At 60.2% G+C, this 12,931-nt stretch overlaps 1 protein-coding gene across 2 annotated transcripts; it reads left to right on the top strand.

The window, feature by feature from the left end:
- Positions 1-747: 747 nt before the first annotated feature.
- On the top strand, positions 748-12,714 carry LOC118157889 (rho guanine nucleotide exchange factor 37-like). 2 transcript variants are annotated; one of them, XM_035312408.1, is made up of 13 exons: positions 748-1,126; positions 3,700-3,917; positions 4,368-4,491; positions 4,710-4,857; positions 5,623-5,822; positions 6,748-6,878; positions 7,420-7,524; positions 8,367-8,477; positions 8,832-9,161; positions 10,018-10,146; positions 10,343-10,538; positions 10,943-11,115; positions 11,470-12,714. In XM_035312408.1, exons 2-13 carry the CDS (start codon positions 3,714-3,716, stop codon positions 11,677-11,679), a joined length of 2,061 nt encoding a protein of 686 aa, XP_035168299.1. In that variant the 5' UTR covers positions 748-1,126; positions 3,700-3,713; the 3' UTR covers positions 11,680-12,714. The 2 variants fall into 2 exon arrangements, with proteins under 2 accessions (XP_035168299.1, XP_035168300.1); XM_035312409.1 differs by lacking the exon at positions 748-1,126 and adding an exon at positions 1,901-1,970.
- Positions 12,715-12,931: the final 217 nt, after the last annotated feature.

Genomic DNA, 12,931 nt, shown 5'->3' with positions numbered 1-12,931 from the left:
GCTTTAAAGTTTTGCGTAGCTCAAAAAAGCCCTGCACTCTGAGCCATCGGCAGCAAACAGCTTTGGGGCGAGTTGTCAGCGGGCTGTCATCACCCCGCACAGGGGCATCACCCTGTCCCGGACCAGCCACTGAGCTCCCAAGCAGCAGAGGGTGTGACAGGGCCGGGCAGTGGTGGAGGTGGCTCTGGGAGAAGCTTCCTGGAAAAACAGGCGTGTGGCGAGGCTGCACCGATCTGGTGCACAGCAGGAGAAGGCAGCCCTGCCCTGCCGCCCCCTCCGCACTGCTCCCTCCCATGCGCCTCCCCCTCCAAGCTCACTGGGTGTTGTGTTTGCAGGGTCTGAGGGCTGGCTGGCCATGAGGACAGAGCGCACTGGAGCCCTACAGATTGGCTTAATGGGAGTGCCAAACGTGGGAACACAATTGTGCTGGGCTAGCCCTCACCTATTGGCTTTTCCCTCATAACCAGAGCCCAGCGGTGGCAGCCAGCCCACTCCCTCACCTTCCTGGCTCCCCAGGGAGCCCTGTAGTGGTGACAGAGCTATGATACCTGTCACAGAGCCACCCGCATGGAGCCACACAGCCCAGCTGGATGGGAGGGAAGCAAGAAGGAAACTGCTCACGCCAGGGAAAACAATTCGGCAGCATGGCGGTCTTGCAAAGAAATCACCTGAGCCGTGTTACCAAGCATCTGAAAAAATGGATTGGAATTGAAAACGTGCCAGGGGGAACGCCCATGGTGTGAGCCAGCCAAGGCGGAGTGTGTGACCGGGAAAGCTGCCCTGCTGCCCCAGCCTGTCGGGGCAAGAGACGTAGCCGGGAGGGGAGCACTGCCTGGACAGGGCTCTGTCCGCACCTAGGGGAGCCTGTGCCAGGCCCTGGCATGGTAAGGCAGCAGATGCTGATGTGGGCAGAGAGGTGGTGATGTGCCTTGAGGGGCGACAGCTTTGTCGGACGTGGTGTCATTGCACCTGCCCAAGGATGGAGCCAGGAAACTTGTGACAGCACTGCAATGCTGGCCCAAAGTCCACCTGGCCGGGCACCTCACTGCTTCACAGGTACCTGGGCAAGGCTAGAATTGCTGCTACAGGGGAGGAAGAACACCTGTGTCCCCAAAATCCCAGCCAGGTAAAGCCCTCACTGCCTGTCCGTGTGTGGGTCACTTGCGTGCTCCTGTGCCTGTGTCTCCCCCCGGTGCACCCCTCCGTAAGGTGATGCATGAACCCTTTCTGCTGTGCTGCTTTTGGGATGCTGTGTGTCAATGTGGAAAAGTCCCAGTGTGGCTGGATCACCTTCCCGCAGCTGGGCTGGGGATGAGCACAAGGCTGCGGCAGCTGGCTGTGCATCAGGCTCTGCCTTCTCATAGCTTGTTTGCAGGGCTGCAAGCATGGTGCAAGCAAAAAATAAATATGTATATATACAAAATTAACACCAAAGGCCTGTGGCTGCCAGCTGCGCAATCTGTGGCACCACTTCCTTCGTTTCTGCGTTTCTGTTTGCTCCAAGCCCTCTCTGCGGCTGAGCAGCAGGGCACTGACAGCGGAGCAGAGGGGATGCCCCAGCCCGGGGGGAGGGGCGAGGGGGGGCGCGGGGACCTCGCTGGGGCGGGGAGGGGGGGGGTTTGGGGGGGGGGGCCGGGCACCTGCAGCAGGCTCGGAGCCGGGAACACAGGGCAGCAGGAGCGAAGGCAGCAGAGGACACTAGGACGGGGCTGCGCTTGCTTGCAGCGGAGGAAGCCTGCGCCTGCTGCGGGCGCGCTGCGTGCACAGCTGCTGGGGAGGCTCTGCTCCCAGCCCCGCGAAGCCCCTAGCTCCTGGGGAAGCCGGGACCCTGCCGGGCACCCTCAGCCCTCGCCGGGGGCCGGCCCTGCCCGCCCGCGGCCCCCCCGCCGTGACGCAGTGGGTTTATCATTAACGCCCCCCCCCAGCAGCGGGAGCGCGGATCCCGGCACCAGCCCCTGCCTCGGCCGCAGGTAAGAGCCGGGGGGAGCCGGGGGCTCGCAGCCGGCCCTGCTCTGCCCCCCCGGGGGGGGGGGGGGGGGGATTTAGGGTGCTGGGCCCGGGGTGCTGCCAGCCCCGGGAGCAGTGGGCAGGGATGCTACAAGCCGGGGGGGCGCTGGGGGAGGCAGGCAGGGAGGGGAGCAGGGGATCAGCCCGCTCGGCAGTCCAGTCACTGCTGAGTTTGGATTTTGTTCTTCCTCCGGGGTGTCAGATGGAGGGGGGGGGAGAGGTTCCCTCAGCCTGGGAATGATCCCCAGGGATGCTGGCATAGGGACCGGTGACACCCCAGGAGCTGGCGTAGGAACCGGTGACACCCCAAAGCCCCAGGGGAGCCAGCACAGGGCAGCGGTGGGGGTCAGAGAGCGGGGCTGGACCCTCAGCTCTGCCCTCACCTTGGTCCCCACACCTGCGTGCCCAGCACCATGCAGAGCTCACAGCCAGTTCTGCCATCCCCAGCCATTCGCTTGTTTAACAATGTTTGGTGGCATCCCTCTGACTGGGCACCTCCATGGCACCCAGAAGGATGCAGGACCCTGCTCTCCATGCCCCACCACAGCCGACATGCAGATATACCCGATGAGCAGAGGGCAGGGATGCCTGCTCATGCAGTGAGGTTCTGTGAGGCAGGCAGAGGTGCTATGCCTTCCCTCTCAGCATATGTCCCTTACTAAGCCCAGGGCTCCTCCAGAGCAGTTCTGGGCTTTGCTAGGCAGGAGCATCCATGCTACTCAGTGCTCACAGCCACATTGCCCGCTATTTGCTTGAGCAGACCCCAAGCAGAGGCTCCGGTTTGTCCACAGCCCCCTGCTCCCCTGCAGGTGCTCGGCGCTTTCCACACCCATGGGACCGTGGTGCCGCGCAGCTGCATGCCGGGGGCTGTGCTGGCGTGGGCCAGGCTGTTTCTCTCTCTCTCAAGGCCTCCTGCCTTGTGCTGCCAGGTCACAGCACTATCTGTGCTGCCTTGAGAGCTGCACCTTCCTCCTTGGCCTCGGCACGAAGAGGGGACGTTCCCCAGGAAGGGAAATGCCATGAATCAGCTTCCACTTTACTTGTTCTCTGTGGGCAGAGGGAGCTGGAGCAGACACCATGGTGCAAAGCACCAGGGGCTTCCAGAGCCTCTGGCAAAGGCACCCATGCCTTCGCCCACTTCTTCCCGCCCCCCCCCCCCCCAGTAAATCAGTTCTGCCTAGTACAGAAACGCCTGTTGTTCAGGCACTGCAAAAACACTCTTTGTACTTTGAATAGGACTCTTGAATGCGAGGCAGCACGCCAGGCGCTGCCACAGCAGTATCAGCCAGCCCGGGCAGCGCCAGCATGGGCACGGAGGCGCTGAAGCCCCGGGCTGCTCTTGGGCCAGGGGGTCAGAGCTGGTGCTGGGGGTGCTGCTGCAGTCCCCTGCCTGCAGCCAGGGCTGCTCCTGGCTGCTGGAATTCGGGCATGGGTGCTCGGCAAGTCCCCGCCTGCCTCACGTGGGTGCCTGCCCTTGACAGTCAGCCTGCTCCTCACCCGCAGTGTATTTATGGTTTTATGGTTTTGGAGTATGACACCGCAGCTTGTGTGTCCTCTGCAACAAGCATGTGTCCCGGGGACGTGCCCAGGGATGTGCTCCCTGCCCTGGTACAGGGGGACCGAGCGTGGGCACCAAGCCAGACCCTATGGAACAGTCCCTGCCCAGCCCATGACCTGAGCCTGCCCTTGCAGAGCATCCCACCAGCATGGCGAGCCCCCATGCCGAAGAGCTGCCCACCAAGGGCATAGATGACCCAGACGCACACATCTATGAGGAGGTGACGCTCTGCGAGAGGATGGAGCTCAGCCAGCGGCTGGCTGTGGAGGAGCTGATCACCACTGAGGCCAGCTACGTGCACAACCTCCAGCTGTGCCTGTCGGACATCCGGGCACACCTCCGGCAGAAGCAGGTGAGGGGGCTGTCAGCACCTGTGCTGAGGCTGGGGACTGTAGGGCGAGCCCATCGAGAGCGGTGAGGCACCCAAATCCTGGCAAGGCCAGTGCTGAGCATGACTGTGAGGTCACGGCCTGCTCACCCTGTCCTCCCAGCCTCCCCAGATGACTCCATCAGCCAAGGTCCTGAGTTGGACGGTCATCACGTCTGACCCAGTACAGCCATCCTCAGGCTCTAACTGGTACCTCTGTAATGTTAGAAAGGCCTCATTGTCCTGCTTGGGAACAAAGCCAGCTCTCAGTATCTCCAGATGTCTCCTGGAATGGAGCATTTCCAGCTCCTCAAATGTCATGTGAGGCAGCTGGAAGGACGCTGGTGCTTGGGAGGGTGGGCATGACTCCGGGATGCAAGGTCCACTTCCACCTTATCTATTTGACTTGTTATGGGGCAACTTTGTTCCTTTCAGCTGCCTGATCTTGACCTGGAAGGACTCTTCTCCAACATCGATGACATCCTTCACCTCTCCAGACGGTTCCTCAGGGGTCTTGAGGCCACAGCTGTGCAGGAGCACGATCAGCTGCTGGGCATCAGTAAGTGGGGCAGTGCCAAGAGCAGATCCATGCCAGTGGTCCCTCTGCAGCCAGGGGCCTCTGCTGGATTTCTGACCTGCAGAAAGCAGGTGCTTGGGGAAAGCATCAGGCCCAGCCCAGAAGAGGTGCCTGGGGGTGCAGAGCTGGCTCAGTGTGCGGGACGAGACCCCTTCCCATGGGAAAGGAGCAGCCTCTCCAGCTTGGCCCTCCTTCCCCAGGCACCCTGTTCCAGGAGTTCAAGGAGGAGATGGAGACCGTCTACAAGGTCTACTGCGCCAGCTATGAGCATGCTCTCCTGCTGGTGGAGAGCTACCGCAAGGACCCCAGGCTGCAGGAGGAGATCTTGGACACCCTGAATGCAACTGTGTAGGTACCGTCTTGGTGCCCAGGAGCACGCACCCATGCTGAGTGCAGGATCGTCATGGCATTGTCTGCTGTAGTTGCTGGCAGCCTCTCCTGTATCCTATGGGACCTGCCAAACTGGCACTACAGCCTGGGGGTCTCTTATGGCAGACCCCAAAGCAAGGGATGGGGTGGTACCCACAGCCCCTGCCTGCTCCTCACCCCCACATTGCTCCCATCCAAAGGGCTGTGCCCACAGAGGGCATGCACTCCCCGGCATCACCAGAGAGACAGGCTGGCCCTAGGGGACTGCTCCTGTCCTATCAGCATGGTCACGAGCACTGCCAGCAGCAGGAATGGCAGCGGAGGAGCCGCTGGGGTTTTCTGCTGCTTGGAGCACTGCTGACATGACTCCTGAGGCCGTTTGTGCAGGAAGGAGGGGGCCCTGCCCACACACCCTGTGCCTGGCAGCCAGACAAGCCCAGCACTCTTTGGGGAGGCCAGAAACCCTCCTGGGGTTGGCACTGCCTTCAGGGCTGGGGGGGACAGCAACCCCCTGCCAGCACTGCCCGGGGGGGGGCACAGCTGGCTAGGGAGCTGGGGTTCATGGTCAGAAACCCCACCAGGGCTGCAGGCACAGTTTACCTGCACGTCCAAGGCAGCAAATCTCTCCTGGTGCTGGAAAGGCTCTGTTTTCTCCCTAAAATGCTTGCAGAGAAGCATGGAGAAGCAGCAGGGCAGGAGGGGTTATCTTTCCCATCGGCCTCACAAAATTCCCCTCTTCGCCAGGCCTCACACAAGTGCCTCGGATCTCAGCTTCTTCCTGGTGATGCCGGTGCAGAGGATCACCAAATACCCGCTGCTGCTGGGCAAGATCCTGGAGAACACCCCTGCCAGCACCAGCGCCCACCCGGCCATCGCTGCAGCTGTCAGCGCCATGGCCCAGGCCAACGCCAACATCAACGAGTACAAGCGGCAGCGAGAAGTGGGTGAGTGGGGGCACGGTTAGGGCAGGGGGCACAGCACTAGCAATGGACTCGGTGCCTGGTAAGCCTCAGTCCAACCCCGGTCATGTCCTGGTGTTTTTGCGTTAATTCCTGCTCAAGTCCAAGCTCTCCCTTCCTCCTGCCCTCTGGTGGAGCTGCAGCAGGGGCGGTGTGCTGGCAGCTCCTGGCACTGTGCTCATTAAGAGGGCTGCAAGGCACCGCTGGTCCTGCTCGGACAAATGCCACCCTGGCCAAGCTGCAGGAGCAGGGTGACACGAGGGGGGAGCACAGAACTGGTCTGCCTGCATTCCGCAAGCTGGGGAATTGGGAGGAACATTCCTGCCCTTGGGACAGTAGAAATCAAGCTCCCCACAAACGTGAACTCATGAACTCTTTTCTTTCTGGTTTCCCTGGGGCTGCCCTTCTTTGATGTGGGTTGTGCTTATCCTGTTGATAAGCCCCAGCCTCGCTGCTGTTCGCACCTCACAGTTTCCCTGCTTTGCCAGGCTGCTGAGGATGCTCTTACAACTTCTCCAGCCCTGTCTCATTTTCCTCTCATTCCCAGCAGCTTCCAACCAGCTGCCCCAGCACGCACCGAGGCCCCTCGGGCTGCGAGGCAGGGCCAGGAAAAGGGACACATCTGTCTGCAGTGAAAATGCCAGCACACCCATCAAACCCAGCACGAGCCAGATCTGCTGTGCTGGGTTTTATCTGTGTCTGCCAGGAGCTGTGGGCAGGATTTCAGGTCCCTGCTGTCCTATGAACAATGAATAAAGCACCCTCAGGGTCCTGTGGATGCTGTACGGGAGGGCAGTTGTGCGAGCAGACCCTTTGCCCGTTCCCCTGCAGAGCCAGTGCCAGGTCCCCGGGGATGCCTGGCCCCTCACCAGCTTTTTTCCCTCCCCACATCATGTCTCCCCTGAGGCAGCGACCAAATACAACAAGGCTGAGCACCTGACGCTGCGGGACCGCCTGGCTCGCCTCAACACCCACTCCATCGCCAAGAAGACCACGCGGATGAGCCGGCTCCTCATGCACGAGGCCGGCTTTGTGAGCAAGGTGTGAGCCCACCCATCTGTGGCCAGCACACGCTGCCCCTCCTCTGGCTGCTTCTGGCACTTGCCTCCCATACCGAAGGTGGGGAGAGCTGAGCCTGGGCGATGCTGACACCCAGTGGACTGTGCTGCCATACGAGCCCCTGTCCCACTGCCAAGTGACCTAAGGGTGGCTCCTGCTGCCCCATTGCAAGGCTCAGGAATGCAGGTACAGAGCTCCCTGCCTGTCTCCGTGGGAGCTGCAGGCATTACAGGGGAGTGCCTTGACCTCCAGTAGCCCTGCAGATCCTTGGGCATCCCAGCAAAAGCAAACAAACCCAGTGGCAGGGAGCACTGCTTGCGGCTGTAGCATTTTCCCCAGCACCACTACAACCCCATGCAGTGCCCTGTTCCCGCGTGCATCCCACACACCCCAGACTTTGGTGCTTTTCAAACTCCTGCAGCCCTTCAGGGTTTCCCCCTCCCTATCCCCCAGCTTCATCACCCCTGCCTGAACCCTTTCCTGGCCTGCCCGAGCCGGGGACAAGCTGCCCCTTGTCTTGCAGACGGAGGACAAGGAATATGACAATCTGGAGGAGAAGTTCCAGAGCGTGGCATCCAGTGTGGTTGTGCTGAAGGAGAATGTGGCATCCTATGTGGCACATTTAGAGGTAAAACCCTGACCGCTTGCAGGGGACTGGCCCCATCCAGGCCTCAGGATGCATTTCAGAGGGTTGCAGAACACTTCCAAGCAAGGAAACAGCAGCTGGAGATGTTCAGGGACTTGCAGCTCTCAGCTAAAATAAATTGTCGTGCTGTGGGCTTGCACAATATCTGAGGATCGCTCCTGTCCAGGGGAGGTTAAAACAAAGGCATCGTCAGTAAAGTGTTTATTGGGAGCAGTCAGTCCTTATGCTGATCATTACTGCTAGGTATCAAACAGCTGAAAGTGCTAAATGTTGTTCAGCCTGGAAACTCCTGCATTAAGAAGCAGAAGGCAGAAGTGTCCCCAAATCAGGCTGCACGTGTGCCACATCTCTTTCTGTCTGAAAGCTTCTTGCAGTCACTGAAGACATTCCCATAGGGCAGGGGTGGCCTGGCCTCTCCCCATGCTGGCTGGCAGGGCTCTGTGCATGTCTGTGTCCCCAGCACAAAGCAGAGGCAAACCTTGCTTCATACATTGCCACGAGCACCTCTGCAGGGCTGGGGAGCAGCACACAGAGCAGTGATCAGAGCTGCCACCTCCTGCTCACAGGGTTAATCCCTTTTGAATTTCCATCTCCAGTTCCTTCTGTGGCAGGGAGGGTGACAAAGGAGAGGTCTCCTTTCCCTTCCCACCCCTCATGCTCTCCATAAATGCTTTGCACACAAACACAAGGAAGCCCCAAGCTGCTGGAGCACCAAACCCAAGTGTCAGAGCGGTGTGCCTTTGGGAACATGGGTGTAGGGGAACGTGGTGGGCTGGTGCTGGGCAGCGTCTGGAGGCCAGCCCCGATCACTTCCTCCCTTTCAGGTGTTCCTGGTGCCCACCCTGCACAAGCGAGAGCTGCAGATGGAGGAGGGCCCAGCCCAGCAGTACCACCGCCTCGCAGAGCACCTCCACCATGTTGTTTTCCCCGAGTTTGTGAGTGCTCCTTCCCCACGGGTCTCCTTCAGGGTCACAAGCAAGCATTTCCAGGGGCAGGGGAGTCAGGAGCTGAGGGTGGCCCCAGTGCAGGGAGTGTCCTCACCAGCAGGCGCAGCCCTGGGGGGCCTGTGGAGCCCCAGTTTTGTCATGGCCAGTGTGACTGCTCTACCAAGGGGCTGCTTTGGTGGGCATCCCATGTGCCTGCAGGGAAGGACACCTTGGGAGCTCCCCACTCCACACAAGCCCTCCAACTGGTCCCCCAGGCCTTTCCTAACCCACAAGATAGTGCCCCGTGCAGACGGCTGGGCCTGCTGGGGTTCACATGGAGATTTGGATCCTCTTGCCCCACAGAAGCGACGCTTGGACAGGCTGGTCTGGCAGCCCCTCTGCAGCCTCTCGGAGATGCTGGTGGGGCCACAGCAGCTGGTCAAGAAGCGCCTGGACAAGCTGCTGGACTACGAGGAGATCCAGGAGCGCAAGAGCGAGCTGGGCAGTGTGACGTATGACGAGGAGGCCGCCATGAACACCTACCTCGCCATCAATGCCCTGCTTGTGGCCGAGCTCCCGCAGTTCAACCAGGTGGCTGTGCAGCTCCTGGGGCAGGTGCTGGGATCCCTCTGCATCCTGCACCAGGACCTGGCTGCAGAGGTCCTGCACGAGGCAGAAAAGGAGCTGAAGCAGGTGAGAGAGGCTCTTCGGCGTGGGGACACATGCTGGCGTACGTGCTGAGCCTGATCTGCCTTTGGGCCATGAGGGCTCTGAGGGCTCGCTGCGTCCCCAGCCTGCCCTGCAGGCACGCAGCTCCCTGTCCAGCACTTGTAAGTGATCCCTCCTCCCCATTGGCCAGGGAAAGTTAAATTTTCTCTTCTTCACTGCCAGGAACTGTCCTGTTCTCTGTTGGAGGCTAGCGCTAGTAATTTATTGATGTAGTGCTGGGATAATCAGCACTCTCTCTGAGCTTTGGAGAGCTCTGTGCTGGGAAGGGGGAGGAGGATGAGGAGGAAGAGGAGAGCTCCTGGCCTGGAGAAGGAGCATCGCTTGGGCCCCCAAACCCTGGGAGATGCCTCCTGGGAGGCCTCACCCCACAGGCACCATGAGCCTGCTGTTGGCAAGCGATGGCTCAGCCCAGGGGTGAGCGTGGCCCTGGCCTGAGCCATGACAAAGACGAGGAAGTGGTGCATCCACATCTCAGGCACTGCTGGCATGTCCCCAGTGGTAGGGCTGGGTTCCCATTGCTCGGCCTGGGGGCTTGTGCTGCAGAGCCCTGAGCTAGACCCTCCTGTGTCCCTCAGGGTGCAGTGTTACAGGCTGGGGACTCAGGACAGGACTGTTCCTTTGGGTGCAGCCCAAGGGCTCACAGCCAGAGGGCAGCAGCTCTTGTTGCTGAAAGGGGCTGGATCTCAACTGCAAGGTGTATCTTTAGCATTCTGTTCTCTTGCTTTGTCACCTATTTTCATCTTTCTCCTTCTCTTCTGACCTTACCTGAAGCTCTGTGCGTCCCTAGGGGCCCCTCTGACCTCAGGGTCTGTCTTCACAGATGCCCCATGGCCACATGCCTCTGCCCACTTTCTGGAGGCTGGTGGAGGACACTCTGCAGCAGGCTGGTGCCCAGCTCAGTACGTTCACCCAGGCGTTTGAAACAGTCACACCGAGCCCCATGACACAGGTAGGATTTGGGAGGGGTGTTCTGGGCCAGCAGGACTGAGGCTGCGTGGTGCAGGACATCTCCTGGGGGGAGGCTGGCTCAGACAACAGCACAGGAGGTCATGGCACCCACAGTGTGCACATGGAGCATGCACATGGAGCACCTCAGCCTCCTGCATGTCGGATTAAGTGCTCCTGTGTCCCTTGCTCCCCACCAGTCCCTGACCCCTGCTGAGGAGCGGAAGGTCCTTTCCCTCGTGAGCAAACACGGCCCAGACAAACTTTACCAAGTGACAAGCAACGTCAGCGGCAGTAAAGACTTGGACCTGACCTTGCAAAGGGGACAGATTGTGGCTCTGCTGCAACGCGTTGACACCAAGGGCAACATGAGCAGATGGCTGGTGGATGCTGGAGGTACTGCAAGCGCTGCGGGGAGGCTCTCCCTGCCTTGGCACCAGGGTCAGAAACCAAATCCAAACCATTTTCTCAGCTTGGATGAAGCTGGCTCAGACCAAACCCAGCTCTGCTTTGCCAGCTACACCTGTAGCCTTTAGCTCTAAACCTTGTGTTTCCCCATTTGTTCCCTGAGGGAGCACTTGAGAATTGTTGCGGCTGGGAAGGGAGAACCCTGTGCACGCAGAAACATCCTAAAATCCCTTTATTTGGGTCTTGCGGCTGGATGTTCCCTAGCAATGGGCCAGTTTAAGCAGGGCTCCTGTGCCATGCAAGGCAATAGCCAGGTTATCCTCCCTCCAGCAAGCCCTACATGTGCCAGGCAGCAGGGCTGCTTGAATGATGTGTGTGTGCATGTCCTCCAGGTCCCCGAGGGTTTGTGCCTGCTGGCAAACTGCAGCCTTATAGACCAGTGCAAAGCCAGCAGCCCGGGATGCAGACGCCAACCCCAGCGAGTGTCCCAGACAGAAGGCGACATTCGTACACATCACCTGAGGCTCCCAGGCCCCAGGTGGCCACATTCACCCCGGCTTTCCAGGTGAGAATGGGGGACACCCCCGGGGCTGTTCCTCATGACCCTGCTAGCTCGGTGCTTGTCCCTGCACGCGGGTGGGGATGTGGACCTGCTTTTCCAGCACGCAGGATCACATACATATAGCTGTGTGCCTGGCAGGAGTGGCACAGCTGGGATTTGCCTTGCTGGGACCTGCTGTGGACAGAGCAAAGCGAGTGATGCCTAGAGGGGTCCCCACCGTCCCTCCACTGATGGCAGGACTGTGCTGCCCTCTTAGAAGTAGCCTCTGTGTCTCCTATAGATCCTGCCCTGCTTGTCCCTTCCCCTCTTGCCTCCTGTTCCCAGCAAGGGCTCCCTCCCCTCCTTCACCTTCTGCAGGTGGTCGCTGGTTTCTCCTTCACTGCCAGGAGTCCGCAGGAGGTCAGCCTGCAGGCGGGGCAGCCCGTAGTGGTGCTCGAGACACATGACAAGAAGGGCAGCACGGAGTGGAGCCTGGTGGAGGTGAACGGCCAGAGGGGCTACGTGCCCTCCAGTTACCTGGTGACAGTCCCCATGCAGGAGCCCATGGGCTGGAGCTTGCCCGTGTGAGCACCGCCAGCCCAGCACCCCAGGGCACAGGCTTCATGCTGCTCTCAGATGAGAGCCATCCGCTTGGCACCTGAGGAGCTCATCACAGAGATGCTGGAGGGGGGCGGCTGCACGGTCCCAGGCTGGGGAAGCAGCAGGATATGCCCCAGGGGACATGGACACAGGCATGGAGGTGGGGAGACATATTTTGTGCCTATGGGCATGAGGGCAGGAAGGCAGGAGTGTAGCATGTCCCACATGTGTTTGCTTACTGCTGGGAGACATAGAGGGAAGGCTCCAGGAAGGAGTGCCAGCAGGTGGCTGCAGGTTTGCAGGAGTTTGTTAAAATTTGTGTCAGTGGGAAAAGTGTTCCTAGGGGTGATGAGATGGAACTGTCCGTAGGTAGTTCAGGTCCAAGCTGCCAATGCTGCAGTGCCACAGAGGGGCGAGGGGAGGTAGCTGGTGCTGCTTGTTTGCTCTCCCAGCCCCAAGGGGTGAGCTGGGCTCTGCAGTACCAGCTATTCCTGGGCCGAACCTTTATGGCTATGGAACCTTACCTGCAGGCTCTGTCCCCGGGAGGTGCCCTTTGGACATGGTGTGAGGCTGCGGAGCACCAACGTCTCTCACTTCTCCCAGAATATTTCCCAAACCCTTTGCACTCACTGCTGCCCCAAGCCTCGAGCCTCAGGGTCAGCAGAGGGCACAGGTCTCTTCCAGCCTAACCACAAGGAAAAATAAAGGGCACAAGAGTGCCTTTAAATAGCACGGCGAGGACACGCTCTCCTGGGAGGAATGCTCTGGCCAGGTGGGCAGAACGTGCTTGTGACCAGGGACAGGGGGGTGTTGGGCAGGGACGGCTCCTGGCCAGGCGCCGGGGCCAAGGTTAGGCATTGGAGCAAGGCTGTGCCTGTGGCAGACGCTCCTAGCCTGGGGTCTTGCCGTGCCCAGGGCTCTGCGGGGTGGCTGCTGCTGCCTGCATCCTGCCCGCTGCCCTGCAAGGGGTTTGGTGCTGGCGCAGCGCTAGGGCTGATTCACATCCTAGACATGGAGGCATTTGGATGGTGTCCACATGCAGGGTGTGCCAGCAGGGATCAAATCTGACTTGCTGGCCCCTGGCCCTCTTGTTTGTGTGCTGTGGGGTGGGCAGTGGTCAAGGCAAGGCCAGTGTGGGTTACACGGGGCTTCTTGCTGGCACAGAGGGGTGCAGAGCCCTGGGAGGGTCTGCAGAGCCGATATGTTGGCGTAGCATTGTGTTAGCTCCATGAGCACGGAT

This window comes from Oxyura jamaicensis (genome assembly GCF_011077185.1).
Source record: "Oxyura jamaicensis isolate SHBP4307 breed ruddy duck chromosome 13 unlocalized genomic scaffold, BPBGC_Ojam_1.0 oxy13_random_OJ106580, whole genome shotgun sequence".
Lineage (NCBI taxonomy): Eukaryota > Metazoa > Chordata > Aves > Anseriformes > Anatidae > Oxyura > Oxyura jamaicensis.
The sequence above is the reverse complement of the archived record's forward strand: the minus strand, read 5'-3'. Positions and strand labels throughout refer to the sequence as shown.

What these genes read in the sequence shown, in the direction of transcription:
- LOC118157889 (XM_035312408.1), top strand. Translation starts at nt 3,714, where the DNA reads ATGGCGAGCCCCCATGCCGAAGAGCTGCCCACCAAGGGCATAGATGAC. An exon ending in CACACCTCCGGCAGAAGCAG is followed by an intron (nt 3,918 to 4,367) that starts GTGAGGGGGCTG and finishes TGTTCCTTTCAG; the next exon opens with CTGCCTGATCTTGACCTGGA. An exon ending in CCTATGTGGCACATTTAGAG is followed by an intron (nt 7,525 to 8,366) that starts GTAAAACCCTGA and finishes CCTCCCTTTCAG; the next exon opens with GTGTTCCTGGTGCCCACCCT.